This window comes from Cyrtonyx montezumae, unplaced genomic scaffold, assembly GCF_038088225.1.
Source record: "Cyrtonyx montezumae isolate F1298 unplaced genomic scaffold, pur_monq_1.0 scaffold_10, whole genome shotgun sequence".
Taxonomy (NCBI): Eukaryota; Metazoa; Chordata; class Aves; order Galliformes; family Odontophoridae; genus Cyrtonyx; species Cyrtonyx montezumae.
The window spans coordinates 1,573,819-1,598,925 of record NW_027071826.1 but is presented as its reverse complement, the minus strand read 5'-3'; the positions used below and the strand labels follow the sequence as shown (position 1 = coordinate 1,598,925).

At 44.3% G+C, this 25,107-nt stretch overlaps 1 protein-coding gene across 1 annotated transcript in view; it reads right to left on the bottom strand.

Moving 5' to 3' along the window:
- The window catches only part of SLC35F4 (solute carrier family 35 member F4), a 100,295-nt gene that overhangs the window by 19,048 nt on the left and 56,140 nt on the right, over positions 1-25,107 (bottom strand). The window contains exon 2 of the mRNA XM_065747900.1: positions 729-917. Within this exon, the coding sequence (XP_065603972.1) occupies positions 729-917 (189 nt within the window). The remainder of the gene's footprint in view (positions 1-728; positions 918-25,107) is intronic.

Sequence of the window (25,107 nt, the reverse complement as noted above, 5' to 3'; positions counted from 1 at the left end):
CTCACATTATCTACACGTACTTTTCCAAAGCATTTGGGACAGTTACTTTATTTTGGTCATGTAACTGTTCTCAACAGTACAACTCAGCGCACTGAAGGTCTCTGGCTGCATACTGTAACTGCTCCCATACCATGACAGATGGACATCACGGTGCAGAAGCCAGCTTTCACCGTACCTACAAAGCTAAACTTCTGCAGTAAAGCGTGTGACACACTCCTGATGGAAGCCCTGATGTGCAGCTGCTCGATGATGAGAACGCGATGGTCTTTTCTAGATATCCTTCCACCTGTGGCTCCTCTTCCTCTTCATCAGACTGTCCACAGTACGAGCTGAGATTGTCACTGTCTTTGAGAAGGTAAATGGCTGGATTTTAAGGGTCCTGGTCTCTGGCCAGGCTGAAGCTGAGGAAACACAACCACCTTGTAAGACTAACTGGCAGGCTAACGTTAATCGTCCTTCCACCATCTTCTGTGCCAACAGGATTTCTCAGATAAACACGCTTTATGTTCCTACCGAGACCCAGAACTTTCTCTCCCATCCTCGCTTCCTCCTTACCTAAACCCCAGCCTGCACACAGGTACAGGAAGGACTTTCCCAAGGCCATGCAGTTTGCAGCACCGAAACCCAACGTCAGCACGTTCGGACTCCTCACCACCTTTCAAAACACCAGATGGGAGAGGCCTTCCGCAGGCGTGCTGCGACACCGGCAGCGCGGCCATTGTGCCTACCTGATCTGCTCTGCCTCCCGACTCTGCTGTGCCGACAGATTCCCGAGGGACTTCGATTCTGCAGCTCAAGAATGGGAGCAGCAGAATCTTCAGCCACAGATAGAGGGGAGAGCTGCCTAGTCATGCCTCTGTGTCTGCTGGGGCAGTTGCCTCCTGGCTTGCATTGGATGACAGATGATCGTGAGGCACCTGAGAAGAAAGAGTTTGCATCAGTTTGGCTGTAAACTCCCTGGAGGAAAGCGGGGCTTTCAAACACTGTCAGCAAAACGCATACAAACGAGTCAGTGGGAGAAAGGAAGCACACTGCGAAAATCACCATCAGCTGTGGTCAGAATAAAGTAAATAAGTAAGTAAATAAATATTTTAACTCTCTCCCCCCTTTGGATAAATGCTGCTGTATGAAAACCAGTCTTTGCCCTGAAGAAATGAGATCCCTGTCCTGCAGCGTATTCTCAGCCATGCAGCTCCATCCACAGGGCCTGAACAGTCAAAGGAATTTGTACTCACGTGGGCCCCTCCTGAGCACTGACACTGAATCAGGCAAAAGGAGAGGTCACCATTCCCCATAGGACAGAAAGAAGGGCTGAGGAACCATGGGGTCGGTGCTGAGAGCCTCTCAAGGGGAGAGCTTCCCCTTCCATCCTTCAGAAGCATCCCTGAGGCTCTTGCATCGGATGAAGCCTTGGTCACTGATGGGTCTTTAGGATGTAGGCTTTTGCTAACTCACAGAAGAGATCGGTTTGAAGACTGAAGGTGCACTGTGTCATCGTCTCCACACCTTCGTGGAAGTTGCCTTTTCTTCTGCTGCGAGGTGCAGCCATCCCCAAGACACTGCATGTCACAGGGAGACTTTACAAAGGCACAAGGCAGTGGACGAGCCCCAGGTGCCACAAACACCGGCAGCACCAGATGAGAAGTTTGCCAGTGAGAAGGAGCAGCATTTTACAAGTGCTCGAAGGATTGGACTAAGAACCAGCAAGTAACAGAACAGAGCGCAGGGCTGGAGTCCGGCAGAGTGAGCCTGGCCATCTGGCACACACTCCCAAACTTATTGAAGGCATCTGCTGAAGAGGTCAGCACGTGAGCAGCACATGAGTGTCCTCTTCTGAGTCAGAAAGCCAAGATGACAGGCTGTTTTCAATAAGCACGTGTGTTCGTGGTCTGTCGAGATCACCCACCTCTTCTTTTGCAGCTGCAACTTCAGTCGGTGACCACTTCACTCAGACTGACAGAAGTCACACATATCCAGAGCAGCCACTGACTTTGCCTTGATTTGGAGGCTTTAATACAACAAACACTTGCCTCACATGGAAAAGCATAGAAAAACTGCCACAAAACCCACGTGTAAGGTGCTAAGTATGAAACAAATACAGCAACGACCCCTTAGAAGACACCATGCTTCATTACAACATGAGCCACTTCAGTGCATTAGGAGCAAACAGCTCCACACCAAATAACAACATGAATGCATTTCCTGAAGCTGGGACTGTATTCAGGATAACAGATGAAACAAGTCAACATTCAGTTGCCAGAGGACGCTAGGGTTCATATAACCACACATTAACTACAGGCTGTGTTTGATTCACCTGCTCTAACTACAAAGACCACAAAGGAGGAGATGGACAGGATACGGTCTATGACAGCATAAGCACTGAAGCTGACTTTCAAGGACCAACTCCCACCTGGTTTCTAGGCACTAAATTGTTTCTCCTCTTTTTTTTTGGTGAACATCAATCACCGAAGAGCTTTTTAGCGCCTACAAGATACTTTCAAACGTTTAAAAAGCTTTTCATCTTCATATATTTACTTCTTAATGGAGAAAATATTGATCTAATAGCCACACAACTCTTCCCATGACCTTGTTCTACTCATTTCACAAGTCCAAGCCTTGCTCTTCCCACTTGTCACCCCACAAGAAGCAGCATAACACCTTCGTTCGACAGCTGAAAGTCACTTCCCATCTCCACGAGGTTAAGAGGATCAGCACTTTCTGGCCTAAATATCCAAAAAGGCACTTCCAAATCTTCCAGTCCTTAACTTAAGGAAGCTTTATTTTCAGGAAGCATTCGCTGACTGCCTGTCCTCAGCCACCAAGGTGTGTCGACCCAAATCACTGCTCACTTTGATACGCATCATTTAAAGAGATCTCATTACGTTACAAGACACATGCTACATCTCCATTCATGTAATTTAGAGCAAGCTCAAGATTCACATTATACTCAGCAGAAGTCTAGCAGATGATCTGCAGCCAAAATTTCAAGGATGCCTATTTTTCTCGTATGCAAAAAGAGCTCTGAGTTATTTATATCTGGTACAATAAAGGCACATCAATCTTTTCCCGTACATTGAGAAACTCAGCAGCTGAGACCAAAACTGCAATTCAGGAGATTGCATTTAATCGAAAGTCACTGCCTGATTTAGTGAGATCTCCTTTTGTATTTGAAAGCAATCAGATAGCACAGTAATTTATCAAAATTTCCTCGTTACAGTTAGAAAGCTTGGGCCACCTAATGCTACTGATCCGACCGTATTTTAAAGAGACACTCTGACAGAGAAGGTGAAGAGATATACGCTGGGCTAATTTATCCAACCTGTGTCAGCAGCAAGCACAGCAAATCACCATTTACACAGCCCTCCAGCAAAACCTTGCACGTGTACCTCTAACTCCATGTTAGGAGAAAGAACAACAGAATGTTGTGTAATTCCCATTTGCTGACTCACACAATTACTGGCCCTCGAGAAGGGATCCACTGAGATCCTCCAAGCTTAGACAGAAATCAAGAGCAGCACTGATTTTTCCCACTGATGTTTTGTATACTTGAATCTCACATGCCTATGGAGGATTTACAGCCTCAGGAGGTGAGAGCACGACCTCCTGGAGATGGCAAGAGGAGGGTCCTACCATAACACATCATGTGAAAATGAAGGAACAACTAAAAAGCTCCCAAAATACACTTCCACCAGAAGAAGAGCAGCACCATCAGCATCACAATCATTTGACTCACACTAGATGTAAACCTTAGGATGAGTGCCTGATATACGGAAGAACAACTAGTTTGAGTAGAAATACTCACACAGGGTTAGGCTTCTTTTTCTATTTACCTGATTTTTTTTTTTAACTGAAAGAGATTGGTAAAAATTGAGCAAACAAGAAAAATGTTGCCAGAGTGCTGGGTCTTGCTGCTAGAAGTGTTCCTTAACTGTATGGAGCTTATAACCGAGTGTCAAGGTAACACTCAGCCCATTCACTTGACAAAGGAGGGAACGGAAAACAGGAAAGGGCCACACAGGATCGTATCAAACACTTAATGAATCAAATCCATCTGGGTGACTTTTCATTACTGGATAAAAGATACCCCCTGCGCTGTCCCACTTTTTAAGATTATTATTTTTATTCTACTTCAGTAAAGTCTTTTCTTTCCTGCCCTAGAAATGCAAACATTTAATAGTTTAAGAAGTAAAGCTATTTCTCTACATATGCAGACCAAAGAAAAACCAGCAAGGAGAACACGTGGCTTTCTGCTTGCTTCTATCAGAGTCTGTCCATGTCTTGTATTAATTACTACATGCTTATTCCTGTGTAGTTCAATTTAGCAAGGTAATTATGCTTGTGCCTAGCCTAAACTACATGATTGATATCACTGAAGTCCATGCCTATCCACATTTCTGAACACTGCTCTGAACCCAGGCTAATGGAGGAGGTGAGGCACCAGGAGCTGCTGCTGATGTCTCAGTTGCAACCAGGAGCCAGCAGCAAGAGCCTTGTGTCCCAAAAACCATTTTCAGCATCCATCTATAACCTGCACGTGGTTCCCTTGTCTTCCGTCCCTGTGAGAGATTTGAAGCAAGAACAGTGGCTTTACATTTACACGTGAACTTCCACGTGCAGTTCACACAGTGAGAATATTTGCCCCTCTATGGCTTCGAGCTAGACAAATCACTGTTACTATTATGCACGGGGCTGGGAGAGGAGGCATTCTGCATTGAGGTTTAAGAACAATGATTTTCAGATTATTTTTATATACGTACAACGTATTTATTGAGTGACAACAGTGTTCAGAATACCAAAACACATGCAATTCTGCAGGGAACACCTTTTCGTCTTTAACGGTCTCGAAGTTGCTACTAAAAAGGAACTGAATGGACTACCAGTAAAATAATGAATTCATTATAAAAATCTAGCCTGGGAGTAACTTTAATGGCCTCGTCGTCACATAATTGATTTTTTTCTTTTCTTTCCTAAACAACTGCCCCAGTGGAAATTAAGAACCTCTCAAATAATTGAATTCCTTTCCATAGCCTCTGCGTGTCCACAGGACAAAGCTTTCACTAATTTGGAGACAGCAACATCCTCCTTGCTGGCAAGTGCCAAAACATGTCTTCTGTTGGTCTATTGTTTTTGGTTTTTTTATTACACAACTAACTTGATAGCTAAATAGATGACATGCTTATGAGCTGTAAAGTTTCTTTGCATTTTGTTTTCACAGCCCTGCAGAGGACGGAAGGATCCATAGCTATCACTGCATTCAGGCAGTAGATGAGCTTTGCCAAAAAGTCACTCAAGGCATTTACAGTCCTCCTTTTACTCATACAGTATTAAAGTACGTTTGCTCTACAGCGTCCTCAAAATCCCAGCTCCTAATATGACATTGTTTTTGCACTGACAACATGATGTCTTCACGCCACTGCCGCGGAAACAATCGCTGAGTTTTGACAGATGGATGGAGGTCGAGGCCAGTCTGGTGCTACGTGGAAAGTACGTCAATCGAATGTTCCTGCTAAATTGGGCACCACTGAAAGAATTGACAACGCTTCCTTTGTGCTGCAACCTTACCTGCTGGTGAGCATCCGCCGCAACGAAGGACGCGCTCACCCATCGCCAGCCCAGCACTTCCAGCAGCCCGTGTGCACATGCTCATGTTGATAACAGCACACAGCCACGAGGGCTGGAGATTCTCGCAGTGAACTTCTGGTCCCAAGGTTGTGCAGGAAGGAAAAGATGATGTAAAATTTGTGGCCGGGGAAACATCGGATAAGCGTGACTCAAAAGAAATAGGGACGGAGTTGCGGTGCCATTGCTATAGGAGGACAGCTTTTTCTGTCAATTTTATAACAAGAAAACCTCATTACAGAGCATTAGCTATGGCTTTAATTGGATTGTTTGCCACTGCTATCACACAGCTGTGGAAGGGCTGCCTACTGGAGTCATGTCCTTAGCTGTCTTATTTCAGCCAAAGGGACTCAGTATAAAATCAGATATTATCCCTGGATACACTGGAATGGGCACACTCAGTATAACCAGCAAGGCTGTTCTGGAGATGCAACACTGCATCTGAAGATATTACCACCATTAACGCGAAGTTAAAACCCGAGGACAAACTCTCCCCAATTTTTAAAGAGATCAGAACTAGCAGTTCAACTCAGGATAAGAAGCCATAATTACATTTATGAAAACCAAGCAGACCGACTCTAGAAGGAGAATCTTTACAGATAGTGTGCTACACAGGATTCAGGAACAAGCACCTCTTAGTTTCCTCAGTGAAGATAAATCATCTCAACGTATCTCAGACATCAGTGATGTTCTCCATTTAAAGACATCCTTCGGAGACACGGAGTGTTTGTGCATCGGAGCTATGCTCGTATGCCCAGTCAGAGTAATGCCCTGTTTATTCACTATTTGCTAGTTTGGGAAGTTTTCATGTCTGAAGGGGATGAGAAGGTTATGACAATTGTTTCTTTGCCCTGGGAAAAATAAGATTTTCAGATCTTAATGAAAAACAAATGACTCAGTGATGGTGTAGAGCAGATCTCCCGTACTATGATTAACTGTCGTCAAGAGCAGAAAGCAAAAGAGCAGACATTCTTGTTGTAGTTTAACAGTGACATCCATCTGCAATTCCTGCCAATTATCTCTTCAGTGTCTGCACACAGCTGTTCATTTCAAACTAACAGAAACTTCCCTCACAATTGGAAATCTCCATTATTTCAATACGCCCTCCTATCTTTGCTATGAAGCGAACAAGGAGGGAGCAAATAACTTAAATTTCATCATCCCATAGATAACTCAGTGCCTGATGAGGGACATGTCACCCTCAAAAGAGGGAAAATGAACATATGGTGGTCACTAAGTGCCTGAAAAATGGTCTCACAGCAGAGACAAAAGACAGAGACACCCATCAGGGATGTTGAATATGCATCTTGCTCTGCCTTAAAGGAGACAGGGCATGAACTTCCTGAAGTCACCATCCAGCCCTGCATCTCCTTGGCTTTGTGATGATAACAGTGCTGGGATCTAGTCCCAGCATGCCTAATGCTCCTGATTTAAGATACAGGCTGCTGAACACTGTGGCCACTGCTTACAAGCAAAATCTGGGAGGTAAAAATAAAAAGTAATCTAAAACAATATATAAACATACTAACTCATCTACAGACTGCAGATTGGCTTTGAGCAAAAGAAATATGAGTGCATCTGCACCTATCACTACAAGATGCAGCAAATGAGGGATTCAGAACGGAAGGAAAACAACCAGAATTGAGCTACCTGGGACTCCACTTCGTCCCTACACCTGCTGTGTTTTTCCTACCAGCTCTTCTGATTGCTAGAGAGACTGTTTGGGGCTGCACTGCCAATGTAGAAGCTATGACAAGCTCCTGTCCCAGTGCCTTATATGGGCTGGACTGCAAATTTCATCTGAGACGTTCTGCTCACATAAACTGCAAGGTCCGTGAAAGCCACCTGGCATGGTAAGGCATAGTGTCTGCACGTCCTGGCTGTGCTTGGGATGGAAAGGGCATGAGATGTGTGCAAAGTGTATGTCCAGATGTACCTGCTATTGTTAGAGGCAGCAACAGTGCCAGTAGCGTTGAGATTTAACACACGTATCAGAGTTTAGGAACTTCCACTGAAGCTTAATGAAGCCAGCCAATATGGGTGGATATACATGTTATTTATCTTTTGCAAATAAGTAAAGTGAGAAATAGTTGCTAAGCAAGCTGCACAGAGGTATCTACTCATGCAGTGGTTGATTTTCATCTCCCCAGATTCTCATAGCTGGCTGCTGATCCCTTAGAACAGCATTCCTGTATCAATGGTTGTATAATTGCCTCAGCTTCTGCATGCCAGTCTGATAAACACACCTGCAAGTCTGTACACCCATCCTTCTATACAACAGCTGCATGAAAACGTTGCTCTGAGATGCATGCTTTTTGACCAACCTGGGAATATGGTGTGCATGGTCCGCAGCTGCTGCGTCCTAAAACCTCCAACTGGGGACTGCAGTACAAAATGGATTCAGGCTGCAACATCATTATGTTCAACAGCTGCAACCATAAGAAAAAAAGAGCCCTTTGCAGAGCAGAGAAAAGCTTTTCTGGCTGTAAACAACCTGCAGACTGCTTTTTGGGGAGCTGTGATGCATGGGCATAAGGGACAGTCATCTCTGGAGGACTTCAGAGTTTGTTTCTCACTGAAGGGCCACTATGTGCATTGCCCTGCTTCTCTCTGTTTCTCCTTACACACTTTAACAGAGACAATTTTTTTTTTACTCATTCTAACATAACTCAAATCATTGTCTCCGTTTCAGCACAGACAGGGAATCCTATTGATCTGACATCAAAATTAATATATCAGCACCAGCGTGCGAATGTCAGAACAAATTCTGGAAACAAGTTTATTGGATGGCCTCTGAAGTGCAAACAGCAGCTAAGGAGAGCAGTGATGTGTTCGGAAATGTAACAGCTACTTATTTATTAAAGCTACTGGTCATAACACAGCATATTTAGAACTTAAAGGACCTATACGCACTTGCAAAAAATAATATAAAACTACTATTGAGAGTGGAATACTTCGGACTGAATTCTGCTGTCAGAAAATGTAGTCCAAACATCAACCCATACTACCATGCCCACACACTAAGCCATGGCCCTCCGTGCCACTCATGAGCCAACATGTGTCTGTGTAAGGGAATGACCCCATGGGGACCTGCAAGCCTTGGTGCCCTCAGCTCATCTTCAGATGTGCCTGACCCAGCACCAACTAAAACCAGTCAGAGGATTCCTGGGCCTGAGATGAGTCCTATTTTTCATCACTTCAGCACTGACTGAGCAGCAGATAAATCATTTCATTTGAAATCGTGTATCATTCCATTACAGACAACCTCTCTTACAAACTTTGTAATGAATTACACCAGATGGGCCTCCAATACTTCCGCAGATTTATACATTTCAGTCTGCAATAAAAAGTTATGAATCTCACCAAAAAAAGAAGAGAATCTTCTGAAATGCCATTGAGTCTTGCCATTGCTAAAACGTAGTGACATTTCCAAAAAGCAACAGACATTACGAGTTAAACTCTCATTCTGCTTTCACTGCAGCACATCGACAGTAGCTTCAACAAAAGCCACAAGGCTGCTTTGACATAAAGTCACTGTACAAAGAGTTCGGACCCAAGACGCTCCTGAAATCACTCATATGCATCTCATTATCAACCAATTATGAGATAGCTTCTACTTTCAAGAAACACTGCAGTAAATTCAGGCTGGTTCATAGGTCTCCTAAGATGCGAGTGCACAAGCAGTCAGCACACTGACACACAGCTCAATATCAAACTGCTTATATTCATCTCCTGCACCAACTATTGCTTCTCCTGCCTGATGGGTGCCTCCAGAGAGTGATTCATTCCAGCTCCCTGCCGTACAGATCCGAGGAGATGAATCACCTTTCAGAGGCATCCATCTCTCCTGTTGACTCCAGGAAGCTCAAACAACTTTCTCAGTACTTCCAGAGACTTAACATTGAGATGCAGTGGGGTGACTCCAGATCTGTCTGCCTCGGGCTTGTGGCAGCACTTTGGTACCTGCTATGCATTAAGCAGGTCCTTCAGTTTCCTTGCCTGTCTTAGAGCCTATTTAAACACTTCTGAGGAACAGAGGGGTAAAAGAACATAGGGCACTGCTCCTGCTCTCGTTCCAGCACACAGGCTCAGGGCCCAAGTCCCTGTGGCATCCCCTCCATGTGCTCTCCTGATGCCTGTGAAGGAGCAAGGACAGCTACAGCACTTTTGCGAAGCTGGGGACTGCCCTATCCCATTGGGGTTCACTGGAAATCCCCACTAAAATCTTTGCTGCTCTATAAAACTGGCTGCACACACATTTCATGTCTAGGTTAGCAGGGGGTTAGTATTAGTTCTGCCTGGTCAGGCTCATCCTCAGCAAGGAGCTTTCCATTTTCAACCTGTCAGCTATGACAACTGCTGTCAGGTAGTCACTTCCAGTCTATTGCCCCTTCTTCCTTTGACGAATGGATTTTACCCTCCCTAAGGGAAAAGATGGTGCAATTTTTGAGCATGGGGAGCAGGTTAAGACTCCCAGACAGCTGGCTGGGGCTAGGCTGTAGCGAGCCACTGGCTCAGCAGCAGCAAATCATCTTGTAAACCAGCTCATCCCACCACAGCACCGCTCCTCAAGAACCAGGTGAGGGCAAGGATTACTATTTCACACTTCCTAAAACCCAACAGCAAGCATAAGCAGTCAGCTCCAACCGCTCCTTCAACTTTCTTTAGGGCATTTTTCCCTCAAGAAAGAAACACCAGCTAAGCATTCAGACTGCAGAATACTCCATATCACACACACACTCCCAAGAAAAATGACAGGCAATTGCCTGATGTACCAAAACCCAGCCCTGTTTGTAATTTAAGCCAGTCTGATCCAGGTGAGCTGAAGAGCTGAAAGTCATGCTCTGCTGTGCAGTGCCTCTTGCTTTGCTTTTATGTAGTGCCGAATTTAACTCACAGTAAAAGGAATCACAATTTCGTTACTGGCCGGAATAACAAAAATCAGAACAGAGACAGCATGCTCCTTGCAATTTTCCAGCTCAAGTATTCCTAAGAACACAGCACACCTGGCAGGAAGAGAATTCATTTCAGGCAGAACAAGCAACTTTGGAAAGCAGCACTCAGCGCTCTGAAACATCTGACATCGAGTGTAATAAACTCACAACAGTTAAAGTCTGAGATTTCTACAGACAGAAAGAAAACACCACCACCCTGAGACTGCACATTAAGAATATTTTTAGAAATCCTCCCTTTCAAATTCTGATTTATACTGTGCATATCCCTGCTGTACGTTCTCTGCATCACCATGCTAAGTGCAGCCATCTCTCTCGCTGGACATCACCAAATTTGCAGCTGACACTGAGGCGTGCTGTGAAGTTGGCATGCACTCTGCAGGGAACGAGCTGTGTTTCTGCACTTTGTGCTCGGCTGTCATGTCAGCAAGAGCACACCACGGGCTTCACAGTCTCTATCTTGTGGTTTCTGTATTAAGGAATTGCTTCAGAGCTGACATCTCTGAAAATAAGGGGGGAAAGCAGCGCAAGGGAACTACTGCTATCTTGAGCTGAGGGTCAGCAGGCACAAAAGGTTGGTGCTTCTGTCTTTAAAACAACGATAGATCTGAGGCACGTTATTAAAACACTACCATAAATTCAATAGCGTAGCACAGAGCTAACTTCCCAGCTTTTTGAAAAGCCAGAATGGAAGTACAAGAACTTTTTTTTCCAGTTGTTCTACTTTCAACGTTAGTTTCTCCATCAGAAATCACTCACACAGCAACTGAACGCGTAAAAGAGAGATGTAACTGCACTTACCCGAGATGATATTGAAGTGTGAAAAATGCCATCAAAGCATCAGTTACTTAAAAAATGTACAGATACATCCCCACACACACTCACATTCCTTCGCATGGAAAAGAGCAGGAACAGCATGCAGAGTAAATTCCTGCCTAGCCTTAAATATAAAGGAAAAAAAGCATTTACCATCTGACACAGGCGAATTTAATTCAGAAACACTGTAGGACGGTAACGGGGCCACTCTTGCTGAATGTTTCTTCATCCTTTGGTACTGCTCCTACTCACACGCTCGCTGCCTTTGGTCTGCATCACTTTTGGTCCCAAGTACTACAGTAAACACGGCTGGGGCTGGTGGCTGGATGTTGTTCTGGAGATGCTGCAGTAGGCTACGAGTACTGATTTGCTGTTTCCCTGGGAAACCATTTGCAACACGTTCAAACAATGCTTGACCTCTGCTAACAGTTTCCTTTCATTCAGCTGTTAAGTATAGCAGATAAAATATAAATATATTTGCTATTGCTCTTCTCTAACTTGAAAGCACTGCAGTCCCTTTGTAGGAAAAGAACAATTTCACATCAGATACCTGCTCTGTGTTAGCAGAGCAGACGGGAGATTTCTCAGACAACTGCAAGGGAATTACGCACTGCAATTTTCTGGTTCCTTACACTGTGACAATGTATGTATGATTACAGTAGTTGTTTTAAATAAACTTTGAAGAACACAACTCCTGTACAGCCACTAAACCAGGAACGCATTGGACAAAAGAGCCAGTAACATCAAGCTTTTTCTTCATCAGATAAAGCAGTGGTATTGCTGGAGCCTCTCTTTTAATGCCCTAAAAAGCTGCCACAAACTAGGAGATATATATAGGCCACAGTTGGTCTAGATTTTTCCCCTGAGGCAGCCAGGGCATTTTAACCCTCTTTCTTCTAAATCTAATCTCTTTTATCTCTTTGTTATTATTTTTATTTCTGCTATTGGATGTTGTTCGCTCAGAGCAACAGGAAAGTTTATCTGAACAAACCATTCCCTCTACATTCAACGTGGTTATTGCAGCAACTATGAAGAACAAATATGGAACAGATTTCCCATGGGTGGTGGGTGCCCCATCCCTGGAGACACCCAAGGTCAGGGGATGGGGTTCTGATCAAGTTGTGGGTGTCCCTGTTCAGTGCAGGGAGTTGGACCAGATGGCCTGGAGGGTCCCTTCCAACTCAAATAATTGTAAAATTTTGTATTTCCAAAGTAAAAAAATGTTGCTTTGTGCCTTTGCTAGCAACTGGAGCTTGGTCTTCCATCTCTTCCTACAGAGTCAAACAGGAAGAAGTTATTGGAAGGCAATAAAGCGATTTGAAAAAGATAAAGGATCTCCAACCCAGAATATCACATGCTGGGCTTCCTAAAAGCAGACAGCATGAATCTCAAATGTTCTACACTGCAACAAGAGCCTCTTTCCAGGCACAAAATAGTTATTGCAGAGGACATCAGCTATGGCAATTCAACCCATGAGTATTGTAAGGTATCAGTCCATGACACCACCATGCCCACAAGAGGTAGGAAGTGGCTTCGAGGTCTTCAGGGCAAAGAAGCCAGCAGTGTAGAATATTATCTTAAATTCATGATCTTATTCTGCAGATCTTTTATTCCTGTTTGTGTAGTCTGCACTCTTTATCATTAGGGAGTGGTGACACACTAAGAATCAATGGCTGACACTGTGGAAGTGAATGAGATCTTGAGGCTTTCTGTCCCAGTGCAGAGAACAACAGCACTGGGACATACTACATAAGAAGATCAGGGGAAATAAACAGTTAAAGTCACCTGTTTTTCCACCCAGCCCATCCTCACCTGAAATGATAAGGCTCACAACCCTGATAGTCTTTCCCAACGCATCACATAAAGCTAACCAGCTCTGCACTGCTTATCTGCATTCAGAAGATTTCCTGCACTGTGTAACAAGTGCTATTCCAAAGAAATTATCTTCCCAATTTGCAGAAGGAATTTTATTCTCCTCTCCGAAGTGCTGAGAGTCAGCAGACTTTGTGATAGAGTCATCACAAGTTAAGTAATTGCTGGCTCCACGATCACAAGGCTATCTATTAATACGTGTCTAGTCCTTGAGCATTTATATAACATAAACAATATAACACAGATGGTTTTTAGAAAATCATTTCTGCAAATAAGAGTTTGTAATGGAATCATTAACGATCCCTAACAATGGTGAGGGTGAAACGCATGAGATGATGTCAAGCAATTGGAGACGTTTCGTTCAGATAATTTCAGTGTCACCAGCAGAACGTGGTTGCATCAAAAAATAGCTGCTTTTTTATTTTTACAAAGGAAGATCAGCCATTGTTTTAATGCAGTAACTCAGAAGCCATATTCAAATCCAGAAAAAAAGCCTTTTGAGTATCTACCCAGCAATCTCTGCATTGTACAACGATTAGAAGAGAAAAGAAGATATAAACCTGCTTCAAAATCATGACTGGTACCTGTACACCCACTGAAGACTGCAACTTGAAAAGCATCAGCTTCTCTGGCTACACAAGGCTGAGCTCTGGCCACCTATTTCTGCTAATAATGTGAACAGCTGATTGCACTTACGTAGCTGATGCTATTCATGCAGGTGCTCTGATCCTGCCTGTGTACCCCCCATCTCCTCTCTAATCATGCCAAGGGGAGGAATAAATATGGAGTAGAAAAGGGAGAAGCAAGCAGTCACTTTTTCCTGAAGTACATCAGACACAAATCCATCCGCAAGTGGTACCACATCCAAATTTACCAGGATGGCATGACAGTTACACCAGAGATTACAAGTCAACATGAAACCTGTGGATACTCACGTTTATGCATGGTACCACAGTGGGAAAAACCAGGCCTGCTGCAGTCTCAGCCCCTCAGTAAATATTAATGCAGCCGAGCACATGGAGAAGCTGCAAGGCTGCTGACTCATGGACCTGACAGCAAACTAGTGCTGGAAGCAGCCAGATTTAGGGTGTGCTGGATCACATTTGCTAGTAAGGGCTCCACACTCGCATCAGAACGACACTGATGGTGTCAAAACACTGACCATCCTCTTGGCTTGCAGCAGTAGCTAGCCATGCATATTTAAGAGATCTACTCTAGGAATAAAGACTATTCACTCTTCTCCACTAAAATTGCAACCCACATCCAAAGCTGTAGTGGAACTTTGGGTAACCTCAGGTTTATCTGAAGTGTTGGTCCCACACAGACAGATGCTTGCTTACAAGCTGCACTCCAGTCACAGATGTACTCAGTTCCTGCTGGCAAAGCTGGCAAGAGAAAACAAACCATGTGGAGGTGTATCCTGGGTTAAGATCAAACAACAAGGTCCCCAATAAGGACAGTCCAGCACCCCGTGTCACCAATTCATTAGGAATACAGTTAATCAAGACATATCAGCTTTGGTTTGGAAGACTTATTTTTCTCCTTATGGGAAATAGCTGACAATCAAACTCAGAGTATTAATATAATCTCAATGAGAAGTGATGGAATATCTGATTCCAACGAAGACAACAAGTGTGCCATTGCCCCAGGGAGACAGAATCATCTCAACTAAAGGCAAATAGCTGCAGAGGTACATAGAGCACTGAATTTCCACATGGATAATGGGATTCATCTCAACTGGCTTTGAACGTCAAGGTCTGAAACGGCTATACCAAAATCTTTTCAAGGCAAACGGTGAGGAACTGGTATCTCTAAAGGACAGCTTGCCTGATCTCCTTTGCAGTCTGAAATTAGGAACTCACTGAAGGCATTCATTTCTGTCCAGTGAGGTGACTTGCTCACTCCTGGCCATTTTAGATATTAACTTAGGGCAGGTGTTTCCAATAGGAAACACTGTTAATGCTTGCTAAAGATATGAAAAGCCTTTCTTTGACTGTAATTGGCTCTAGAACAGGGTTCTGATTCAAAACTGCAGTGTTTGCTTTGAACAAAGCCAGTTACAAGATCTGTATGCAATCCACTTTCCATAGGCCCCGCAGCCAACAGGTCAGCCCGTTCCCAATTACTAGACCATAATACCCGCATAAACATGACTTTATTGGTTCTTGCAGGCTGAGCGTGTGTTTTAAGGCATCAAGCTAAAGGGCTGTTATCAAGTTCATTTTACCATGCTGGAATATAAACTAGATGCAAGACGCAGAAGAGATAAACAGTCAAACTGAGATCAAAATAGATGGATCCTACAAAAAGCATTTCTGTGTAAAAGACTTCAAGGCTTTAGTTTGAACATTTACCAGAAGCAAGCAGCAAGTGTTACTTGATTAAAACAGCAAATTCAGTCCAAAACAGCTTCCAAGGCAAGCAGAACAAAAGAACTGTAAATCTCTCTGCTGCGCCAAGTTTTATCACGTGCATTTTAAAGAATCATACCCTGAATTCCTTGCTTTGTCTTACTTCAGCCAAAATTCTCACTGGGTTAAATACTGCTGAGGATATCCAGAATATCAACCCTATTCTGATAGGAACCAATAAAAACCTTCTTCTCCAAATCCTCCACCTTTTCAGGCCAGAGCCTGATGAGTGATTCTGCAATGGCATCCCAGCCTGGGAGCAGCTGCTCCCAGCCATCCCCTGGTTTGTGGCAGGACTGCCTTACCCTTGACTTCTCTATCAAACATATTCTATTTGAGAATATTCATACTGAAGACACACCGAAGTCTCACATATTATGCTCACTGACACAGCGATACAACTTCAACCAGCTTTTCTGGTATTTTGCAAATACCTAGAAGCAGAGGACTCATTTCCTGCTAAAATATCACCTAATCACCACGAGCAATACTGCTGAATTTGAAGAGATTTCAATTCCCTTGAGGGCTGAGTGTTTATATACTGATCTCCAGAGGCTCATGTTAACACGGGTTGCTATTTTCAACAAATCAGCCCAGGAATTCACTCTTTACTACCTGCTCTGTTTTCTAGTGGAAAAAAAAGAAAAAAGAAAACAAAATAAAAGCAATGTGTTCTACTTTTGGGCTTCCCAAGCAGGCAGTTTACAGAAATAAGACTAATGGCACCGGCTAAACATCTACTTAGAGATGATGATAGGAAGATTTGCAGTTTGCTGTCACACAGAGCAGGAAAGCATCTTCCTGCTGCCGCAAGCCACTGCTTTTCTACCAAACCCCAAAGAGCTGTAGCTAAGCAGATGGCAGCTGGACCCCAGACTGCTGGCTCTGACAGCACTGTGACACCAGGAGTTAAAATGCTCAGACCACGGATGGACAGCTGTGCCCTGGCTGCAAGAGGCCAGCTCATGTAATTAGATGTTACACATTACACAACACCATGCTGCTTACCACCAAACCCAGGGTGCACATCTCGGTGTCCAGGTGGGCCCTGAATGTCTCCAGAGAAGGAGACCCCACCACCTCTGTGTGCAGCTCCAGTGCTCCATCACTGCACTGTGAAGAAGTTCCCACATCACACTGGTGCAGATCTTCCTATGCTTCAGTTTGTGGCCACTTCCCCTCGTCCTATCACCACACACTGCTGAGAAGAGTCCAGCCTTGTCCTTTTACCTCCTGCTCCTTAGATATTGATAGAGGTGGATCAGATCCCCTCTGAGTCTTCTTTTCTCAAGGCTGAACAGCCCCAGGTCTCTCAGCCTCATAAGGGAGATGTTCCACGCCCTTTATTGTCTCTGTAGCCCTCTGCTGCACTCTTTCCAGGAGATCCCTGACTGTTTTGTACTGGGGAGCCCAGAACTGGACACAATACATGCATGAATCATAAAATCACCAAGTTTGGAAAGGACCCACAAGATTATCCAGTCCAACAGTCCACCTATCTCCAATCCTTCTCACTAAACCAAGTTCCTGCACACAACATCTAAACATTCCTCGAATACCTCCAGGGTCGGTTGACTCCACCACCTCCCTGGGCAGCCCATTCCAGCTCCTGACCACTCTTTTGGTGAAGCAGTATTTCCTAACATCCAGCCTGAAAGATCTAGTTTCAAACCCCCTGAGGAGCTATAAGATATAGTTTAGTAGCTTGTGGTAGCAATGACAATGGGTGGATGGTTGGACTAAATGATCTTGTAGGTCCTTTCCAACCTTGTGATTCTATGATCCTGAGTCAGTTAAGTCAAAGTTTGTTTAGCACAGCATCATAAACAGCAGCTTGTGGGCTTTACTGAGAGCCAGGCACAGCAAAGAGGAAGAATCTTATGGGCAACACACACAGATTTCATTTGTAGCATGCACAGACCTCACAGAATGGATTCTCTGCAACCCAGCCTCCCTGCTTGGGAAGCAGTGCTGGCAAAACCGTGAGCCTTTGAGATCACACTGTGAGCTTCTGAAGCACTGTCTGAGTGAGTCTGGGCATCCCTCATCAGAAGTCACCTGAATTTCAAACCCTTTGCAAGTTTAAGAGATGAGAAGAAAGGCTCCTGCCTCAGCTTGGCAACTGAAACCTGCTTGAGTAAAACAGCACAGGGAGATATCCAGCTCACAGTCTGAAGCAATAGCAAAGGGTAAGTCTGAATCAATTCAAATACCCAATACAGACAGAATAATGAAGTCAGAAGCCCAACACTTATTGTTTTGGTTTTTGTTGTTGTTGTTGCTATTCTGTGTTTGCTGGTTTTGTTTCTTCTCACCCCATGAAAACAGTTTAAGCATAATTGCATGCCAGATTATTACTTGCCTTCCCATGCATTATTAACAAAACTGCCACAAATGAAATAAGCTGTCTACATTTTCTAATTCCACAATTATGAAATGCCTCTTGTTTACCACAGGAGAGCATTTGAGTTGAGACAATTTTCATTTTGTGTTTGTCATCAGGACTGTGGTGCATGTCAATGACCAAGTAAATCACTTCTCCTATTTGCTACCTTTTGTGTAGCCAGCAGCTAAGGAGATATCTTTAGGCTTTTTGCAATACCACTATTGCAACAGAGCAGCAGGCTATGAAGCCAGGGCTGGCTAGTCCCAAGATGCCACCATCAGCCACTGCAAGTTCTGCAACGGGAGCAGAAACTTGCACCATCCAACACCTCAGTCCCCACCACTCAGATGACAGCACAAAGGTCTTCGGGTGGAGAAATTCAGGCTTAGAATCATAGTACGGCTTTGATCACAAAGACCATCAAGTTCCAACACCAAAGGTGAAGGAAACAACCAATTTATTTTGTTTTTAGGACAAATATAGCACAAAGAAATAGCATTCATTTTCTTGTTGGTGGTGCTGTGTTACATTTCTAAGTTTATATTTCGCAGCCTCTCCAATTTTAAAGGCTGGCTGCAGCATTCACAGAGATTCTGAAGCTTCAGAAAAGATCTGAAAAAGGATAGAGGGATCAGAGGTTGAAATAACAGTGTGTGTGTGAAGACAGAAAGAACAGGGGTCAAGTACTTAACTAAGACTGAGGGGAAACAGCAAAGCAGCCTCCATGTGTGTAAGAGGTCTCTGCACAAAAGAAAGGATTAGTTATGGACAAGTGTGTTGACAGGGCCAGGAGCAGGAGACTTTAATTGTATTAATGAAAAGTTCTGTCAGCAGATGAACTGTTGAACAAGGAGAACAGTGAACTGCTAAATAGGATAATACCAGGTACAGAATTCCCATTGCAGGAGAGATTTCAGACAAAGCTGTCTGGCATGTTTGAAGTGGAGCTGACTCCACTTCAGGGCACAAGGACAGAGTATGTTCACTTCCTAATATAAGATGATTGTGAGGAACAATTTCACCCCCCAGTGAAGACCACAGCTCCAGCTAAACATGAATTTAAAAACTGGAGTCCTTCAAAGTAACTGCATTTGGGTACTTATGCCCCCATTACTGTACAGGTCTTGGATTTCATTTACCTTATCCCATTCATTCACTGAGTTTATATTCAGCAAACAACACTGCTTTAATAAGAAAAAGATGCTAATAATAAAACTACTATTAGTTGAGCTAATAATAAAAGATAGGGTGAAGGAAACACACTGCAAGCTCCGAATGGGTCTCAGAAATAGGATGCTCTGCAGAATTCCCAGCTAAGCACCCCATCATTGCATGCAAGTCATCTAAAGCAGTGTTTTCCAACCTGTGTAGCACAGGCAGCTCAGGACCACTGGTAAGGAAAAACAAAAGTGCTAGAAAGAAAAGCAAACGTGGTGCACACATTTAGGATTCTGCACCATTTTTGGAAGGAACATAGATCTCTAAAAATCAAAATAGTTTGACACTCACTAGCATCTGGCACAGGACCTTAGAAAATTCCCCAGGCAGATGTGAAACCGTGCAAAGATTCCTAAGGCAGAGGGTCAGGGTTTCTCACAGAAGCGACCTGAGCAAGATGCTGTGCCCCTGCCTGGCTTTGGGAGCTGATGTCGAACGCCGTGTTGCAGTTTTCTAAGGAGACAAAGCACACTCTGATTTAGTGGGCAATATATTCAAATTCAATTCTAGTTTAGGCCTTATACTAGATTAATTTCTTGGAGTTCTGATGGTTAGTCATAAAATCTGCCACCTCCCATTTCTTGCTACTTTATTTAAAAGCACTTTTATTTTCCATTTTCATTGCAGACCTGCTGCCAGGGTGGCTTTGCCACTGCAAAATTCCAGCTACATTTATTTAGTGATGATGAAACAACAGACCAGCATCTCATCTGCAGGACATCAGTCTTAGTCTGCTGCAGCCAGAACTTGCAATTAGGTAATTGTGGTTGTAAAGACTCAGCACAAAAAGTATTCCTCCACCTGCAGAGCCCTTCTGAAATCAACTGTCTCCAGGGGTGCCAAAGTCCATCCATACTCTTCATGAGGGGTACCTAGGGAATGTTCATGTATCCATGGTCCAGCAGAAGAAGGAGCTTAATTCTTATTATTTTCCCAGAATTTGGGTTCACTTAAAAACCACAGAAAACTCAGATGGTTCCAGTTTTATTAGTATGAGTCTGAGAAGCAATCAATGATGAAATTGAAGATAAGTCTTTTGAAGAGTAGCAAATGTTTCAGTTTTATAGTCTAAATTTTCTGGTTTTTTTTTAAGTACAATTCTTCTGTGATAGAAATTTTTTAAATTGGTAATAAAATCTCCAACCTGTTGTGGGTACTTCTCGCCTAATCTTCATATAATCCTCCCTAATGCCTTTCAGTGTAAATCTCTACTATGTGCAGCATCTTATTAGCAAGACAACGAAAATAGCACAAGAAACCTCTACCGAGCAGCATAAGGGGATTAAGGAAGGATTAAACAGCAGTGACACAATGAAAATGTTGAAGCTGTGTATTCACCATAAGCACTCTGCTTTTAACACTCTCACTGGTTCAGTTACCCAAGCCTTAGGACTGCCCTTTGGGATGTGTGATAGCAGCTCCCAGCCCACATCTCATAACTTTCGTCCGGTTCTCCAATGTAAGAAGATGAATAAGGATCCTATTCTTAACATATATGAAAAGCACATGCACCAGAAAATGGATAGTAAAAGTCAACAGGTTCTTTCTAGACAGCAGAGCTTTGCGTTTCTTCAGGACGATGAGATGCTTTTAGTGATGTGGGGTTATTACCTGAAAGGTCTCATTCCCGCTCACAGAGTATCTCTTTTCAGAGATCTTTCTGGAGCTCACCCTTACAACACACATCTCCAGCAGGGGAAGCACACACACAACCACAGAGGCATATTTTGAGGTCCAGCCCCATGCAAACCTATTTTGTCTGGCAGTCACTTGTATAAGAATTATCCTCAGGCCTTGAATTCACACACGGCATTCACTGCTGCTACTAAACGAAGTGATTGGAAGTGGAATTGCTCAGATCAAGGCTCCTACTGAGATCTCTGCCAGGGAAGAGATGTGCCACCACTTCCAGGAGCTCCCCAAGTGTAGGGAGAGCTGAGATCCACAGCCTGTAGTGAGAACAGCCACCCCCAGGCTTCATCCATGCCTTACAGCAGGCTCTCTCCTTGAAAAATTGACCCTTAATCCAAAATACATTCTTACTGAATACTTAAGATCAACCCTATTTACTGCAACAGAGCACAGTATTGATCTGGCAATGCTTTAACTTGTCAGAGGTAAATCAGGGCCTGCAGCAGGATTCTATTAAGTTATTGGAAGAGCCATTTCCTCGTTAGGGAAAACACTGTGCAATCAGCACTACATCCACAATACAAATAATGTGGCACCAAGTGTTCGTGTACATCCCCTGCCTCTTGTGGCATCTCCAAGTTGAAGATCTTTTACAGTAAATTATGTGTGGGCATTACCTCCAACATCATCCAGTATTGCTGCCAACCCACCCCCGCCATCCCCATTAACCATGTCCCTCAGTGCCAGATCTCCACGTTTCTTCAACACCTCCAACGATGGTGACCCCTGCCCACTCTTTTGGAAAAGGAATTATTCCTAATATCCAACTTGAACCCTCCCTGGGGCCAGAGCAAGCCTAGCAGGTCTGTCACTAAACTGATAACTGTGGAAGTTAAAAAGGCAGATTCTAAAACCAGGCACATGCTGAGGAAACGTAAACCTCGAGAAGAAACCAATCTCAGCAGGAGATCAAAAAGCCACAAAATTAGGGCGCACAACAGCATGTTTTGTGATGAGCTTCCAAGCCTCAGGTTAGGACTTAATACATCCAGACAGTGGTAAAGAAAGAACAAAACCCCACTGATAGGTGTGGTATATGGCTTCCTCAAGTGCAGTGGGCACTTGGTCAAGAGTAATCTGTAACACAGACTCATAATGACACTGCCAGCTTTTCTACAGGGGTCCCTCCTTTGGGAGCACTGCTCCATGGATAATAGAAATGCAATATCTTGGTACAGAGGCCCTGAGAAGTGCACAGGCATTTCTGCCTCTCACAGACGTGTCTTAGCAGCAAAAATTAGCACAAAAATCACATCAGTTTTTCACGCACACCAAATGCCTGTGGGCTTCACTCTGTGGGAGCACACTACAGATGCAGCTCGCTGGGAGAGCTCGCTCCAACTGAGAACCTTTCTTCTTCTCCCCATCAAAATGTCAAGCATCTGAAGGAAAAATGAAAAAAAAAAAAAGAAGGAAAAAAGACTCCCACGTGTCACACGCAGCCCTCAAGCCTTTCCAGTCTGCAGGCCTGCGCTGCTGCAGCTCACCCAGTGATCTGCATGCGCTGCACACGCAGCCTGCTCTGACGATGCAGTCTCCATGCACTCACCCTGGGGAAACGCTCGTCCTTCTGTGCCACACCAGCCTCTTATTTGAGCTCCCCTGACCTCTGCTGTGCTCTTCCTTGAACAGAAGCCTTTCCCTCGGGGACTGTCCCATAACAGCTATTTTGAACCCTTCGGAAGACTGTTGGTTTTACTGCAACACATCACCCAGGATGTCTTTCTCTCCTCTCAGAAACCCTACTCCGGCAGAGCTTTGCCAGCTATCACCTCCTGGGGTTTGTAAAGAAAGAAAAACTCATCACGAACCTCACTAATTACTTCAAAATGATGTTGCATAAGGTTTAATTCATTGTTCTTTCATCTCTCCTTTCTCTTTTATACGTATTCCCCTGCCCTCTGCTCTTTCCACTGTTGGATTCTGAGTGTTTAGCTTGATTCCTACCTGAATGCCAAAAGCAATGAGAAACGTGTGAAATAAAAGAGACACAGGATAGCCTACTAGGGACAGGGATTCTCTGCACATTGCCAAGCTGGTCATTAAAGTGGAGTAGTGCTCTAGCTAATGAAAAAGGGTAGGAGGGGGCTGCACATGTCCTCCCAAGCCAAGCCCTCTGCCAGAAGCTTGATACAGGGTTAGCATGGCAGGGAACACAGCACAGAGAGGAGAGCAGCATGATAAACCTTTGGGGAGTCAAATAAGTCAAATTCAGCTTTGACTTCCTCTTCTGTAATCCCAGCTGGTTTAAGATAGCTATTTAAACGCTCTCACCTAAGAGGGAAAAAGCACATGGAAAACACAGAGTGAAGCAGCTGCTCTCTCCCCAGCACAGCTCTGTGCAGCAGAGCAGGATGCCAAAAACTCGTCTTGGCATGTGAGCACACAGCAGGCTTTGGAGAGAGAAGTTGGAGGCTTTCGAGCTAACAAAGAAAAATTATTTTGAGTGCTTCGCAAGAAAACACCTTTCTAATGGATCTATGTTTTGATTTTCTAGAGCAGAGCCTTGGGTTACACAGATGTAGAAATGAGAAATCTGGCAACCACATGCTCTGCAGCTTTTATCATCATCTACCTGTGCCTTCCTAACCAGAGGCTCCATTTAATTACAAAAGCTGTGCTAAGCACAGATGCCAAAAACACAGTCAAAAGCCCAAAACCATTTTCCTGGTGGCAGGCGAAGCAACTCTCTCTCTTTGCAGAGCCAAGAAACATCTATCAAAGTGGCCTCTCTTCTGTCACTCCTTCCCTTTGTTGCTCCAGCTGCAGGCAATCAACAACGCTGAGATTTTTCCTAAAGCACAGCGCAAATTAGAAGACAAAAGTGATGCCTGCAATGAGATCTGGCTGCTCATCCCACTTGCAGAGCCCATTTCACAGGCCAGCTCTCCCAGCGTGGCCAGGAGCAAGGAAACAAGTTCCTGTGGCATGTATAAAGCAGCCGCAGGCTCCACTTCCTTAGGGTCTTCCCTACAGAGCTCATAGATCACCAGAAACTCGAAAAGATTGTTTTTCTGCCAATTTCCAGTACTTGCCTGGATCAGCAGTGCTTGCAAGCATGAAAGCCCAACCAGGTACAGAGCTGCTAAGCAGTATGTCCCTCTGGTTATAGGTCAGCAAGGGTTGCAAGCAGTGGGCAGTCTCAGCATCACTTCAGTCTGTCTTCACTTTGCCATGCAGCAGCTGCACAGAATGGTTTGAGTTGGAAGGGATTCTTAAAGGTCACCTGGATCAACTCCCCTGCAGCGAACAGGGACACCCACAGCTCCGTCAGGTATCTCTGCTCTTGGTATCTCCACTTCTAACACAGTGCTGGAGGTCAGGCTCTTCCATCCATGCTCAAGTCTCAAACAGAAAAGTGACCTGATTTCCAGGAGTCCTGAGCACCACAAATTCCCATTGAAATCAAGGATAACAACAAGATTCGGCACCTCTGAAAATGAGGCCATGTACTCTTGGAGGTGGCTAGGCACATATTTAGAAGCGAGTTTGAAAATCTGGCCTGCTAATTTTACTTTCCAACAAAATGCTTCTTATTTATAGCTCAGACTGTATCAAGTATAGCAACGTAGTATATCCACCCAGGAACTGGGGTGAAAGGCAAGAACGAGGGCAAAAAATTGCAAGAGGAACTGAAAAGGATTGGAAGGAGAGAGGGGGAGGGAAAGCAGTGATTTTCTTCAAGCAGAATCACACTAGATATTTGAGAAAAGGACAGGCATCACACAGGGCAGGGTCGCAGAGCAGCGAGAGGGGATGCAGGCAGTGCTCAGTGCCAAAATACAGATTTTGAGCTGTGAATGCAGAAACTAGAGGCCTTCCTTGCAGATCTATAAGCAAATACCCCAAATCCTGAGCAGATACCTGGTGTAGGTAACCTGCTTTGGCAGGGGGTCGGACTCAATGATCTCTTGAGGTCCCTTCCAACCCCTATGATTCTACGATAATGCCCACTAAAGTTTTATACATTCAGCAGTCATCTTGGAGGAAGACAATCTCTCATTTCCTGGTAAGTGTTAATTGTGAGGATACGATACAGGCATGTGCACTGCTTCTCCTGGACAAGATTCTGAAGCCAAGTTTTGTGCTGCATGTAAAGCACCTACTGTGAGATAAGCAGCTATGCCCCTGCCCATGGTTG